This window comes from Melopsittacus undulatus, chromosome 1 (assembly GCF_012275295.1).
Source record: "Melopsittacus undulatus isolate bMelUnd1 chromosome 1, bMelUnd1.mat.Z, whole genome shotgun sequence".
Taxonomy (NCBI): domain Eukaryota; kingdom Metazoa; phylum Chordata; class Aves; order Psittaciformes; family Psittaculidae; genus Melopsittacus; species Melopsittacus undulatus.
The window spans coordinates 46,321,515-46,336,121 of record NC_047527.1 but is presented as its reverse complement, the minus strand read 5'-3'; the positions used below and the strand labels follow the sequence as shown (position 1 = coordinate 46,336,121).

Genomic DNA, 14,607 nt, shown 5'->3' with positions numbered 1-14,607 from the left:
CCAACACCTTCCAACTGCCATGCACATCAGTTCAATTCAGTTTTGGAATTCTGCCTTTACCAAGCCAATCTAATACTGTCACTGCTCCTGCTAACACACAATTTTTATGCAGACCCACAGATCAGGGCCTCAAATCTTTTACTGACCAGACAGCCAGGTCATCTCCAGAGATGGTCCATATCAAATGCTTCAAAGAAAAAGGTGGGATAAAAACTGGGATAATTTATCCTCTGAAGAATTTATTTTGTAACTTTGAGAACTTACAACCACCATTTACCACAAACGTGCTATTTAAATTCTTTCTAATACTGACTTCCAGCATGCAACTTCTAGACATTCTTGCTATCTACACTGAATAGGTGATGCTTCTGTAAACCTTGCTGAAGTTGCACAGTTATGTGAAACATGTGGCACTGAATTTCTTAGTATAATTAGCAATGGCTCTTATTCCATTCCCCACCACTCCCACAATATTCAGTTCCATCTATTTTATTTCCTCCAGAACAGAACCAAAAAGATAGAAACAGTTAATCTAGCTTTGTTATACAGAACCTGTTTGCGAAATTCTACCATTTGTCTTCTCCCAAAGATAAACAGCCCCAGTGTTTCAATATTCCTCTCTAATGCCAGAATGCCTAACTGCACCTGTCCATCTTTCTGGTATCGGCTATGAACAGTACAGCACTCCAGCTGAAATCACAGGACTCATTTTTGAGCAGAGACTGTTAATTGCCCTTAATGAACTGACAATGAAAGGCCACTTTTTCTTCTGCACTGCTGTAGCCTGAACGTGGAAAAATACAACAGCTCTCCCCAACACATTACTCCCCATAAAGGCCACTTATGCCTGTGAATCTCTTGCACAGGGTTTTTTCTTCAGTTTTCAATAAACTCAACTACTATAATTAAGCCAGTGCCCTTCTCCAAGCTCACAAAATTACTTTTTAGCCCACTTCCCAAGCAGCTGGGAAATACACAAAGTCTGATACTAATACAGACTTCCAACTGGATGTGTTCTAAGTTATCTTACTTCCTGCCCTGGTAAAACTGAATGCAATTCAACCATGCAGAAGAAAGCTTTTTGAAAAAAAAAAAAAAATACCATGTTGATACATACCATTATCAGAAGCAAGGAACGTTGCATTATACATATTATTTTGCACATATATTGACTCTCTGTCCAGAACAGCTGTAGTAGTTATTTGTCCATTAATAGGGTCAATTTTCAGCCAGTTTGCAGGATCTGAAAGTTTCGAGTACCTGTGTATTTGACCACAAGTTGTGTTACTTTTCTGTGAACATAAATACTGGCAAAGACAACATTAGTATTTTAATTTGTATTCTGAACAATTTGGGGTTTCTTTATTTGAAGACAGTACTTCACTATTTTCCATTTACTAAGCCTTGTCACTAAAATTCTTGAAAATAAGTATTAGAAATAGTCCTACATTTAGATTCTTGAAATGCCCTGCCATGTAAATTACATGATTACCATAAACTATGTAACACTCAGACTCAAAATATTCATTAAGACTCCCTCTTGCTTGTTCTATACCTACAAAACTGTTCATACTTTTATCTTACCAGAGTGCTGAGAGCAGGAGAGAGGTAACAGTTAAAGAGTGCTGGAGTAGCACTAACTTGCATTATTCTAGTGCTTCCAATGTTAATTTTTAGAGGCCCTGTTTTACTGCATACTTCTTATCTTAATTTGAAAGAGGAGTGTTTTTCAAAACCATCCTGCCATCTGAGAAATGTTCTTTGACATTAATCATGTGCAAGCTACCTTAGATATATGCATTTTTAATGACCTAAGTCTTCCTACGTTCATGTCTATGACGGTTACATCCAGAAACTAGTAAAGTATCAGCTAACCAAAATTAAATGAAAATAAAGTTGTAACAACCTTGATTTTGGAAGGAAAGACTGAAAGGAAGTTCTAGAGTTTCTTCTACATGAGCTAAAAAAGCTGCTGGATAAGCTCAGAACCTGAGTTCTGGCACAAGGCTAGTCACTGTGCCATAGCTTTGCAGTCAATGACCATGTTTTAAACAAGGTATGAGAATGTATGCTTTAAAATTTCCATGGTTTAGTCATAGGTTTAGTCACTGGGCAAATTATGATCAAATTATGATCATAGCTATCAGTTCAAGAGTACACAGATAGACAACAGCGGCACTTGGCATTCCTGGAGAATAAATGCTAAAAATCCTTTAGATTTGGTCAACAATATGATGTGTTTTTGCTGGCGTGTCAAAATTATTGGTTAAACTGCAGATTATCTTAGTTCACGTAAGTATGTGTCCGCTCTGACTTGTCGGGATACCACATATACATTAACACAGATACATAACTTTATTCTACCTTGATGAAGAGGGACTTTGCATTAGGATATAACACAGTTTACAGATCTATGAATATGGGTTGGGTAACCTTCTCTACAGCAACAGATCCTTTCAGAGAAAGCTGCACAAAACCTACAGGATGTATTTGTATAGCTATGTGCTGTGGTAAATGCAGTCATTTCATATGTAGTCTCTTTGCTCCTCATCCATTCTGTAACACAGATATTACATTCCAATTGCTAAATAACTGTAAAGTGTTCATATAGACCTTAGAGAGGTTTGCTGCATGTAACGATCTGGGTCCTGAGCAGTGAAAGTTGTCAACATGCTACCAGCAAGTAGTCCTTCTTCTTGACGTACAAGCTTAGGGTTTGGAACAAAATACGGGCTCTCATTCACATCAATGACTGTAATGGACACAGTTGCTGTTGACTGAGGAGGATGTTGAATCCCCTTAGCCAAAGGCACTTGATTTTCCGCAGCTACAGTAAGTACAAACATCCTGTTGGTCTCGAAGTCAATAGGCTGCGAAAAGCAAAGAGCAGAAAGCATTAACATTCGGTAAAATCAGCAGTGGACACATGGTAACATTTTTACTTTAAAGCACACCTTTAAGCGTTACTTGTACTGCTTTTGTCAAAAATAAGCACAGAGCCTAACGAAAACACTAAATACAACACCTCAACAGGAGACTGGGTTAGCATTTTGCTTAGCAGCAGCGACACTTTTGAAGTCAGAACAGCTAGAAACCTTCTTGTTCTTGAACGTAACTTACTCTGGTACTGCCATTACAGGTAACTGAGGAAACAAGTAGTTTCATCAGAAATTGATTAAAAAACTTCCAGCTCTGTGCCAGGCACTCACATAAGTGGATGATGTGCCTCCTGAGAAGCTCTCCTGGGGAAAAAATCTGCCCCTGTCGGTTATGAGGATGAACAACCTTCAAACAAGATCATGATCATACCTAGCCCCATAGACCAGAGATTCCGATGCCCTTAATGTTTCACTAGAAAGACTCTTTGTAATCCCAGCTAATTCTACTTCTGCATGCCTACAGCTCGCATCTTCACCGTCTACACTACCTTCAGGCTGGGGACTTTCTCACTGAGCCAGAAGTCAAATTTAAGAGGAGGAGTAAAATCAGTTTGATACTAGACTTCCGCTGTTGTACTATATAGGGACAAGGCATTCAAGATCTGATTTGCCTTAGTACTATGCACTGTACTACTTGCACTAACTCTAGAGTTGAAGGAACCCTGTACCTCTGCAGGGGCAGTTAGCACATGACAGTATAAATTCAGTGACAGTAGACAAGCCAATCTTCAGGTTGACAGATCAACTCATTGCGCTGCCAATAAAAACTGTAGGCAGGCTTCCAACCCTTCTCATGTCAGGTGCCTAAAGGAGTGCTACACAGCACAAACATTCATGTAATTCTTGCTGGAAGGCTGTAATATAACAATTGGTACCTCTAGGGAAGTGCAGTTATAAAACAAGAGAGTTCTTTTAAAACAAACAAACAACAACAAAAAACCCAAAACAAAAAAACCTATTGTGAATTACCACTACAGCTGTCTAAAAACTTGTATCTTTTTGTCACCAAATACTGACAAGATTAAAAAAAAAAAAGAAAAAATGGGTTCAGAAAAAGAATTAAGGGGAAAACAAGTGAATGTTTTAATTTTCAACTGGAAATGTTAGCATCTTACAGTTGACCTGAAGTGGATCAGGAAAACCAGAACAGGCCAACTCAGAGATGAGACACTTATCAGAGGGCCAAGAGGAAAGATGCCTAATGCCTGGCAAGTTTAATTATAGAACCACACTGTTATTATCACTTGATATAAGTCACTCCTCAACACAGAGCTGTGCTGGCTAGAGAATGAAGATAGACAGGTTATTCCATAAAAGGTATTTAAATGAGACTTTAAAAATAGCCAGTCTTTAAAAGTATCTTGTAGAAGTTGCCTCCCACCTATCACTTTTTCCTCTTTGATTGTGCCTTGACTGCCTCTATCTGTTCCTTAATGGGAACGTGTTGACATAAAACCCACATACAACAAGCATGATTACTAGTGGGGGCCAGAAGGTAGGAAGCTGTTCTTTTACTCTAGCAACAGTACTAAGCAAATGTCTTTTCACAGACTAATTCCTATCTTTTAGCAAATACAGCTCAAAATCTGTCACTTTCAACAACCTAGCCCAATTTTTAAAATTGATTAGTTGGAGTACTACTAATAGTGTAAGCAAAGAAAAAACAAAAAGACAGCCAACTTCCACAAGGCAGACACTGTCCATCCATTCTAATTTCCAGATTCATATTGGCCTCAGGAGCCCACATTTTCCCCCACTCCCCAGTGTTCTCCCACTTATTCCATCTCTGCCTAATTCCCTGAAGCACAAGCATCTCTCACCTTCACAACAGTCACCAGCCCATCATTGCTATTGGGATCAGTCAGGATGGTAAATCGACCTGTCGGGTCTCCGCCGGTCATCCGGTACATCGCATTCCACGCAGGCGTGTGAGGCTGATCTTTATCTGTTACTGTCAGGTTTGCCACGATCACATCCACCCTGTTTTCTGGTACTTCCCCATAGAACTGCAAAAAACACAAGAAAACACTTTACCTTGGCTGCAGAAGCTGGCAAGAGCCACGCCATACTGAATATTCATCAACGTTAGGAAGTGCATCTCTCTTCACTGGAGGTCTGACAATTTATCTAATGAAGTTTACCTGAGGCCACCCAGAAAACGGATGGTTTGATTCCCTTGTCAGCTCTTGCCTTTTGGCCTAAACAGAATACTTTATCTAAGGGATATAATATTCTGCATGTATTTCAATTCTGCCTGCCAGTACATATTTAATAAGTAATAAATATTTACCGTCTGTGAATATAATGAGAAAAGTGGGGAATGGTTATAAATATGCACATCCTTCAGTTTCTCCTACCCTCCACTTACAGTCATGGCGGTGAACTCTGGAGGATTGTCATTGACATCTGTCACAGTGATGACAGCAGTTGCTGTGTTTGAAAGACCATATGTTGGGTTTCCTTCCATGTCCGTAGCTTGAATTATTAATGTATATTGTTGCACTTTCTAAAACACAAAATGACATCAACATAAGATTTAGACAAAACTAACATTACCATAGGACAGCAGGTGTTCCCAAAACTGCACTGCACTAAGCAATGGAACCTATCACACTGTTTATTCTAGTTAGCATCAGCCAAAATGACAGGAGTAAAGTTTGTGCCACACAAATACAGCACCAGGTTGCATCTAGCTATATGGAACTACTGCTTGATTTTCTTCAAATGTCACTGAGACAAGGACAGACTGCCTGTTTCCTCCTCCCAGAAACCAAAACCACGTTATACAGTTAATGCTGTTATCACAGATTTAACATCACTTTTCAAATGGGAAAAAAAAATCCCCCAACACCGCATGCAGTTTATACTAAAACAGGGCAAGTCCTCAAAAGCATTTAAGCAAACTGAGCCAAGATAGGTTTAGCTGGCCAAACGGCCACAACTGCCAAGGTTTTGTTTCACCCAAGCCCAAGAACAAACCCGCTGTTTGAAACGTCTTGTGATCACTATGGAAACTGAAGATGTCAAGGCTAACAGAGATGAGTAAGGACACTGGGAGAAAGGGGAGGAGGGATCAACTGCACAGGCTATTTCCATAAAAGTTAAGCACCCTGGCTGAAGATGGCCACCACTGCAACCTCAGCCTCCTCCCCCTCCAACCGCTGTGTATGCCATTATCCTGTCACAGCTGGAGCAGGGCCAGGGCTCCCTCAAGCACAAAAAATGCCCAACAGAGACTGTTTAAAACAAAAGTTCTGGTGAAACAACAAAAAGAAAAAGAACACTAGAAAGAGAGTTGTTGCATAGAGTTACTGAGATGGTGAAATGCAAATATCGCGCGTGATCTTCCATTTACCGGTTCAGCTTCCTAGCTCAGAGAGCTAGGTGTTACCCTTCAGTTCTTTCCAAAAGAAAACACACAAGCATAAGGAGCTGCTATTACTTTGAAATATCACTTTCATGAATGGTTTACTAACACTGGCAAAATAAAAATACTTAAAGAAAAGGATTTTTTTTTCCACTTGGCATCTTATTTTCTCCCACTGCTTGAAGACTGGTGTATGACAGATTACTTCTCATAGAAACAGTTTACAAAAAGGGACTATGGATAGCAATAGAAAAAAATAACCAAGGATGATTCCACTGATTGTATCTAACTTTCTGACAGATTCTGGCCAGACACTACAACAGACATAAGAAATGCAATACTTATGCACACTTCCAAGCAGCAAATATGAGCCATTGAATTAAAAAACGTTTTTAAAATACAAACGAATCTTTATCTTGCATTGAAGGCAATTTATGCTCATGTCCTCTTTCACAAAGGAACCCTTACAACACACCTCAAATGTGTATTACTATATATACATCCCACAGTTCTTCAAAAAAAGCAAGACTTAAATTATTTATACAGAAATGCCATATATGATTCAATAGTGCAGAAATATGTATACAAATTCTGGTTTGGAAAATATACTTGCAAAGTGACCTTCAAAATGCTTCAATAAACATCCTACAGGTTTTCTTCATGACACTAACAGAAGCAGTCACAAGGGAACCAAGGAAACACTTTTACCACTTTCATCCAGGAAAAAGTATACTTTACTTATTGTGAAGCAATAAACTCTAGAGCAGTATTGAAGCAAATCTTGCAGCGAGATCATTCTACGTTATTAAAACAGCAGGTGCTTCTGATTCATCTGTGTCTTAACACACTGATCCCAAGAAGCAAATTTCATTAAGGAAAGTCCCATTATTATTACTGGAAAACTCAACTTTCATACAGTCTTCTTATTTAATGCCAACAAAAAAGTGCACGAGAAACCTACCCCTAAAAAGTGCCCCAAAAGACAGCTTATGTGTGCTTTTGTTTGTTCTTCCCCTATCCCAGCGCTCACATACAGAAGATCAACCGCTGGGAATGAAATACCAGACATCGACAAGCACACAAATTTGCAAGCATGGGGAAAACGGGGGAGGTGGCTCTCTGCTTTTTACTGTGAGAAGCAGCCAGGAATAAGCTGTGGAGCACGTGTCAGCAGCCTGCACAGATACAGCAACACATCTGAAAATGAACTGGCAGCTTCAAGAAAGAACACAGACCTCATCAGGTCACATCTTTCCACTTCAACACAGCCCAAATAAAAGTACTTCACCGAATTAACCTCACGTGAGGCAGGAATATCAGTGTGTAAATTTAAGTACCCTGCCTGACTTCTTTGGCACCTCCAGCAGTAAAGCAGATGTTTTAATGCTGAAGTGAATTCCACAGCAATAGCAAAAGCAGTAACAACAGCTGGATCTCATAAAACAGCATCTTTTGGGATAGCAAGTGAAAGATTTCTTCTTCTTTTAGCTGAGTCCTCTTACCTAAGCAACTCTCCTCCTGTGCCATGTTAGCACAGATAATGCATTGTGCATGATAATCAAAAATACTAGGAATGCTATCAGAAGAACCACTCTTTTTTTGAATGCCTACAACACTAATGCTACCCTAAATAATGTGTCACATAATTTAAGAATTTTAAATTGTGTCTAGTATTTTATAAACATTGGTCAACAAGGTACTACCCAGCTCACTGTCAGAAGTGGGCTCAATTCAGATCTGGCTTCTTAGAATCCTGGTCGTTTTAATTTAATTGACTTACACTAAATGACTCAGGAAATGAAGGAAGCAAAGCAATGGCTTGGGAAGGAAACCATTTTATCTCATATTAGTCTAATTTAATATTTGAATGATTTGACATTAATCATTAATATTCAACATGTGCAAGAAATGTTTATAAATACTCATTTGGATATCAGTAGAGCGATCCATCAGGAAAACTGACAGCAAACGACAGTGCTTCTCCAGCTGCTAGTGCGAGAGCCTAAGCTACACAGATGGTTTCTTCCAAGTTGAATCACTTCAGTACAGCTAGTCACCAAGCAATAAAACTCAGAGTTATCGCTATGTCCTTCTGAAAGTTCACCTGTCAAAGATGACCAAGGGATTGTAAAACCAGGGCAAAGCTGCCCATTATTCTTTTAATTTAATAGGGCACAATACTGTAAAGTTCAGGGTTCTCCTTTCCTCAAATTCATCCTCTTCAAAAACTAACTTAAACAGAACGAATGTCAATAAAACTTTAAAAATGAATTGCAAAATCTGTCTGCTCAGCTTCTCAAATCTTCTGATTGCCCCTTTCAAACTGAAATTCATCAGAATATTAATAGTCAACCCAGAGCGTCAGACAGCATTTATGTGTTCTATTTTAAACAAGTATAAGCAAACAGCTAAAAGCTGAACAGCAAATCAAGTTTAAAGAAACCTTCAAATTTAATGAGCTAAAATGAGGTTAGTAAAACAGAAGTTGAAAAAAGATGTACTGAAAAAGATTTGTTTGGATTTTAAAGCTTGTTTATAAAACAACGCTTATCTCTTGTGAAGTTTTCAAGTGGCTCAAAAGCAGAGTTAGTCCACAATAGATCTGGAGTTGGGAGGGAAATATTTTTATTCCCACCTCACGAATGCGGAACCAGAGCAGAGGATTTGGCACCCTCCTTCTCTGATGGTGGGCATAGTGAAGAACTGTCTAGACAGAACAGGACTTGCCCAGCACGTACCAAGGAATTACTGACAGATTTTTTTTTGACTTTTTTTTCTTTTTAAAGTTTTTGGATGTGTATCCAGGCCTTGGACAGATCTCCATCTATGCAGTTCCCAGTACTGACTGGTTTATTTCCTAGAACCATGCTTTTCAGATTTTAAGATCAGAAATATTTTTCCTGATTGATTTTAATAAGCAGAATTCAGATCACAGAATTACTGCAAATTTAGCAACACAGCAGGCGGAAGATTTCAACATTTACCACCCCTCTGTGAAGAACAAGCAAAAAGACAACGGGAGGGCAAACTCTCCTAGAGCTTCCAAAACACATGAAACATATAGCCAGTTACATTTTCCACCTACTCTTTGTCCACAGAGCTCAGCAAGAGGAAAGGGCTAGTGCTGAAGAACACCTCCTGTCTCAGCACCCAGGCCAAGCATCCAATGTCCTTATTTGCATTGCTCTGCTTTAGTGCGTACCTGCTCCTTAAAACCAAACAGGCTTATGAGACAAAATCCTGTCCGCAACCCCATGGAACCAAGGGTGACTATGCATACAGAACATGTGGGTCCAATTTTTATCCCTGTCCTGATTTCCTCTTCTCTTGGATTTTATGCTGTTGGCCTAGGACAATGACCAGTGCCAACAGGGGAAAGGAGGAGAGAAAATTCAGACTGGGAAGGAGAGAAATATATGTAAGTTACTATCAAAAATAAGTATAAACCAGCCTACAGGATTAAGACCTACCTCTCTGTCAAGCCCAGCTGCTACGGTGATAATATCACCAGTCTCATTGTTGATTGTAAACATATTTGGAGAGGGGCTGCTTGGGGCCTGTGACAAGATTCTGTATCTCAGCATCCCATTCTGTGCATTGGGATCATCAGCATCAATGGCAGTAACAGTCATCACGTAGGTTCCTAGCAGCAGGATAAATAATTGATGTTATATATGTAACATAAACAGCTTATTCAGATTACACAAGATCATTTACAAGCAATGGTCAAAGCATGTATTTCTTTTGGTAAACTCTGCACATTCCTTCTCTTACTTAAAACAATCCGATTAAACCCAAGACTCACCAACAGAGTAATTAAAATACATAAGAAGAGATAAAAATACTTTGTGTTTATAGTAATATCAGATTTGCTTATGACTGAAGAAGCTCCATAAACAATGAAATCCTACAATTCTGCCACAAATAACATTTCTGTAACAACAGAGCTTCTCATGTTTTCATCTAAACATTATTAATTGTGCCAAAGGAAATATACTTAATGTTCAGAATTGGTGCACATACTGATAGTGACTGAAAATCAATGTAAATAATACTCTTTCAAAGGTCTTTGAGACACATCTCAAATGCCAAGTCAACACTGCAAACTGAGAAAATACACGTCTTGTGCTAAACTTTCTAAAAATTTCCTTTTGCACTACTGACGAATCAAGAAAGCGGTGTCAGCCATAGTGCAAACTTTAGTCCCAGGTAATTAGGATTTTAATGAGATGTGAACAACATTTAGGGTTTTCTCAGGAATTCAGATGTAACTGTTTCATTTCGAAACCTAGTACTTCCAAAGCCTCTGAGATTCAAAACTAGAACTGGATCTGCTGATATTTCAGCAGTCTCCTATACCCTGACCTGTCAACTAACTGAATGTCAAAGGCTATCATGAACATAACTGTAAGAACTGTGGCATTATAAATAGGCTTTTTTGAAAACAGGAACTTAAAGCTCATATTACTTCTGTTTATGTACGTAATCCTTTCTTCTTTTGAAAATTAATCCCAGCATGCTAAAAAAGTGAATTAAAAATAAGGTGAAACAATAAGATCGTATGCGAGGTTTTGTTCATCACATTAAAGACATCTTTCAAAGTATCACAAGATCTGAAGGCACCCCCTTCATCACCTTCAACACGATACTGCATACACCTCCCCCCACCTTGAAAGTCCATGTATTACCTGGCTTTGAGCCTTCAGGGACTGTCCCATTCCAAACCTGGTGTAAGAATTCAGGTCTATTGTCATTCATATCAATTACATTAATAACAATGTCAATAGGATTTTCCACCTGGTTTCCATTTACATCCACTGCATGTGCTCTCAGCTGCAAAAATAATTAAAGTATTAGAATTTGCACAACATACAGGCACAAACAGACAAAATAACGGTGACAGGAAGTTTCAGAACAGGCATTTTTAGCTCCAAGTATTTTGCTTTCTGTCATTGCCCCCTCATATTGACCTTTAAGTTTTCAGGTCGCTAATGGAACTGCTGTTCAGACTTCTAAGTTGCAGACTGACTTCTTTGATTTGCTGAAAATTATTCAGAATCCTACAATTTTGATTAACAGCAATGCCTAGTGTCATATATAGTTTTTAATAATGGTTGTTAGGAAACAGACTCTAAAAATGCACAGATTTAGATTAAGCAGCCAGCAACCTATTTATTAACAATCCATAGGAAATGAACACTGGCATCACTTTCAAAACTTTGTTACAGATACTATGTATACTGACCATATACGAATGCATAGAAACTGCATATAGAATATATTTGTGTTACCTTGAGCACCAAGGTAGGGTTTGTGATAAATCCCTGTCAAATAAACACATGAAATTCCCAGCTAAAATTAAGCTAAAGTTTACAGACTGAGTTTCAAAGATACTGACACACTTAAATTTAATGCCAGTTAAAAAATAGGGCTGTGTATATATATGTATATACACACACACACACACTCAAACCTAGTAGAAAGAAACAAGAAGGCATTATTAACTCACCACTCTGGAAATTACTCATATAAATGTAAATTCCTAAGTCAGTAAAAGTTGAATTGCCAATGCCAAATTCTCAGTAAAGGTCCTATCAAATGCTGGAGCTGCTGTTCTCTTGCAAAAATCATTTACTCTGCCTCCCCCACAGATGACTCCTGCTGCATCCTCCATTTGGGAGTAGCACTCCAAGGGCTTCCCGCAGTGCAAGGCAAGGGGTGTTTTAATGTACGACATGCTGGGAATGCTCTCTAGGAGCTGAACAACTTCTGTAATGATTTCAGTGTGGTCTCTCAAAAGCCAAGACAACTTTAGGTCTCCCCCTTCCTTCAAACTTCCTTTTCCACTAATACTGGGATCTGTGGTCTACTTTGTCAGTTTCTTTAAAGCAAAAAACATCATTTTCATAAGCTGACATATTTTACAATTCCATTAAAATGCTTAATTTGCCCCTGAAAATGAAAATTGGTAGGTTATTCTTTCCATCCTTTTCTCAAATCACAGCTGCTGCAATTCTAATAGCAGTCATGTCCTAATTTAAGTTGCTGAATTAAAAGTAAACTTTTGAAAAATATACAATACAGTGGAGACTGTGATCAACGGCCCGGATTTGAAACATAAGCTACGGTATCCGTATTTCAATCTTTTAAAATTACTTTATCTAAACACATGTAATCACCGTTTATGTATGTTAATGTATTTAAGCTGCTTAAACACAGTAAGAGCTAGCTTTAGTAAGTACAACAAATACAAATCTGCTACAAACTCTTCAAATCACATCTCGCAGAAAACTAAATGCTGGCTGCTCAAGTCATGTTTGAAGCAGATGTTAATCTTCAATTTGATAATCTGATTTATGGTAAATTAAACTCTTACATGAAAAGAAGCAATCTGCTCCCGGTCTAAAGGCTTTGTCACAGACAGCTGTCCTGAGATGGGGTTGATGATGAAGATGCCTGTTGGAGGTTGGTCAGCTCCTGGGCCAGTCACACTGTACCGTAGCGAGAGGCTTTTATCACGATCAGACCTAATCTATGTGTCAAAAAAAGATAACATTTACATTAGCTACAAACAAGCAATGGATGGGACTGCTGCTGAGATCAACAGCTTTTTTTTTTTCCATCTATAAGCTAAACATCTATTCTGGGAATTGTACAAAATTAGTATAAAGCTTTAAGTTTTCAATTACATTCTTTGTCAGAAAGATGGTCAATGAATTTTTGGGAACATAAAAATATCCCTGCTTATTTCTCATAGGAGGATGAGTTGTATCAAACCAAAGCAATTCAGTATACTTACCTTAAACAGATTTGTTTAGATCCTAGAAAAAACATTCTATCATAAAACTACAAGAAAATTACATAAAACTATAAGAAATAAAAAGTCTGGTTTGGCTTTTTCCTTTCTCCTGTATTTTCCTAGACCAAAGCTACAGACTCACTTCTGCTACTAGCAATAGCCCTTCGGAAACTCACTGTTTTTGTTTTAAGACTGAACTTTGGCCTCATCTTCCAATGAAACATTAAAGAACAGTGCATCTGTGAGGAGCAGGTGAACCACCAGCACGCACATCAACAGAACAGAGCAAAACCACATCCCATCTACTTGAGCTCTACCAAGTTCAAACAATTTGACTATGACCAACCAGTACCATGGCTGGAAGTCCTCTCCTGTGCTGGGCTTCAGGCAACTGCCCCACCTGTGCTTGCAGGGCCCTGTGGAACAGCTGGTGTCCTCACTCCATCAGATCCCATTTCCTTCTGCCTCCTTGTGCACCCCTCCTCCTGCTCACCCCCACATCCTTCCCCAGGTGGAAAACCCGAGTGCAGGAGACTGGAGAACTCCTCAACCAGCAGAGATCCTCCTTAACTACTTAAGTAAGTCATCACAGCAATTACCACCCAAACCAAGGTCATCTTCCACAAGTACAGGAGCACAGGGACAACTTAAAAAAACAAGCAAAGGCAGCCCAGCCTGCTATGTGGAAGTACCAACAGAAACCAACACAAAAGACTGATAAATGTTTGGGCAATGAACAAGACATCATTTATGCAAAATCTCCTTAAGAGTTCTCTGAGGGACACTGAAACCACATTTCTATTAACTTCCTTACCCTAACTAATTCCTGAGGAAAAGGTCCTCTGGAATTTTCTGGTAGGTTGATTGGAGGAATAACCCAGTCTCTCTTCTGCCTCTTCAGAGGGCTGCTGTGTTTATATTGTTGCCATGGAAATATGATGTCTTCAATTTTCTTTTGGTCCTTTCCCAGGTACAAAATGAAATTAAGTACATGTTAGAAGGAGAATTACCAGTAGATATCATAAAATAGCTCAGATGCAATTATATAATTGACCAAAAGGCTGTCTTTCCTCTGTGTTCCTAGAATTGTTTTATTTGCATTCACAGTACAGATGAAAATAACCAGTAGTATTTAGAGTTCCTTTTTTCCTTATGCAAGTTTGAGGAGAAATGGAATTACAAGTCATTTGTAGAATGGCTTTACTGTGCAAACTACCCTGCATTTTCTGAAAAGTAGTCAATATTTTGCAGAATTTAATAGTATGCCTTTATGTATTTCTCATTAGCTAGAACTTCAGTTCAGGTAATGTGCTACTGTACATTAAATTTAGATCTGGGTGTGCTAAAATATAATTTGGAGTTCCAAGGAGTTTAATACATACTGGTAAGGAATGTCTCAAATATTTATGACCCTATTAAAACCCTTAGAATTAATGCTGTAATTATTTTAAACCTATGTCAGCCATGATGGATGCAGTAGATGACCCACTTTACACATTGGG

General features: G+C 38.6%; 1 protein-coding gene across 2 annotated transcripts in view; it reads right to left on the bottom strand.

The window, feature by feature from the left end:
• Positions 1-14,607, bottom strand: part of CDH2 (cadherin 2) — a 117,980-nt gene that overhangs the window by 22,950 nt on the left and 80,423 nt on the right. For both annotated transcript variants that reach the window (XM_005153530.2, XM_034062702.1), the window contains exons 4-11: positions 13,920-14,066; positions 12,683-12,838; positions 10,995-11,139; positions 9,777-9,949; positions 5,308-5,445; positions 4,760-4,945; positions 2,614-2,870; positions 1,118-1,260 (exon numbers count right to left, since the gene is read on the bottom strand). In XM_005153530.2, coding sequence (XP_005153587.1) covers positions 1,118-1,260; positions 2,614-2,870; positions 4,760-4,945; positions 5,308-5,445; positions 9,777-9,949; positions 10,995-11,139; positions 12,683-12,838; positions 13,920-14,066 — 1,345 coding nt within the window. The remainder of the gene's footprint in view (positions 1-1,117; positions 1,261-2,613; positions 2,871-4,759; positions 4,946-5,307; positions 5,446-9,776; positions 9,950-10,994; positions 11,140-12,682; positions 12,839-13,919; positions 14,067-14,607) is intronic.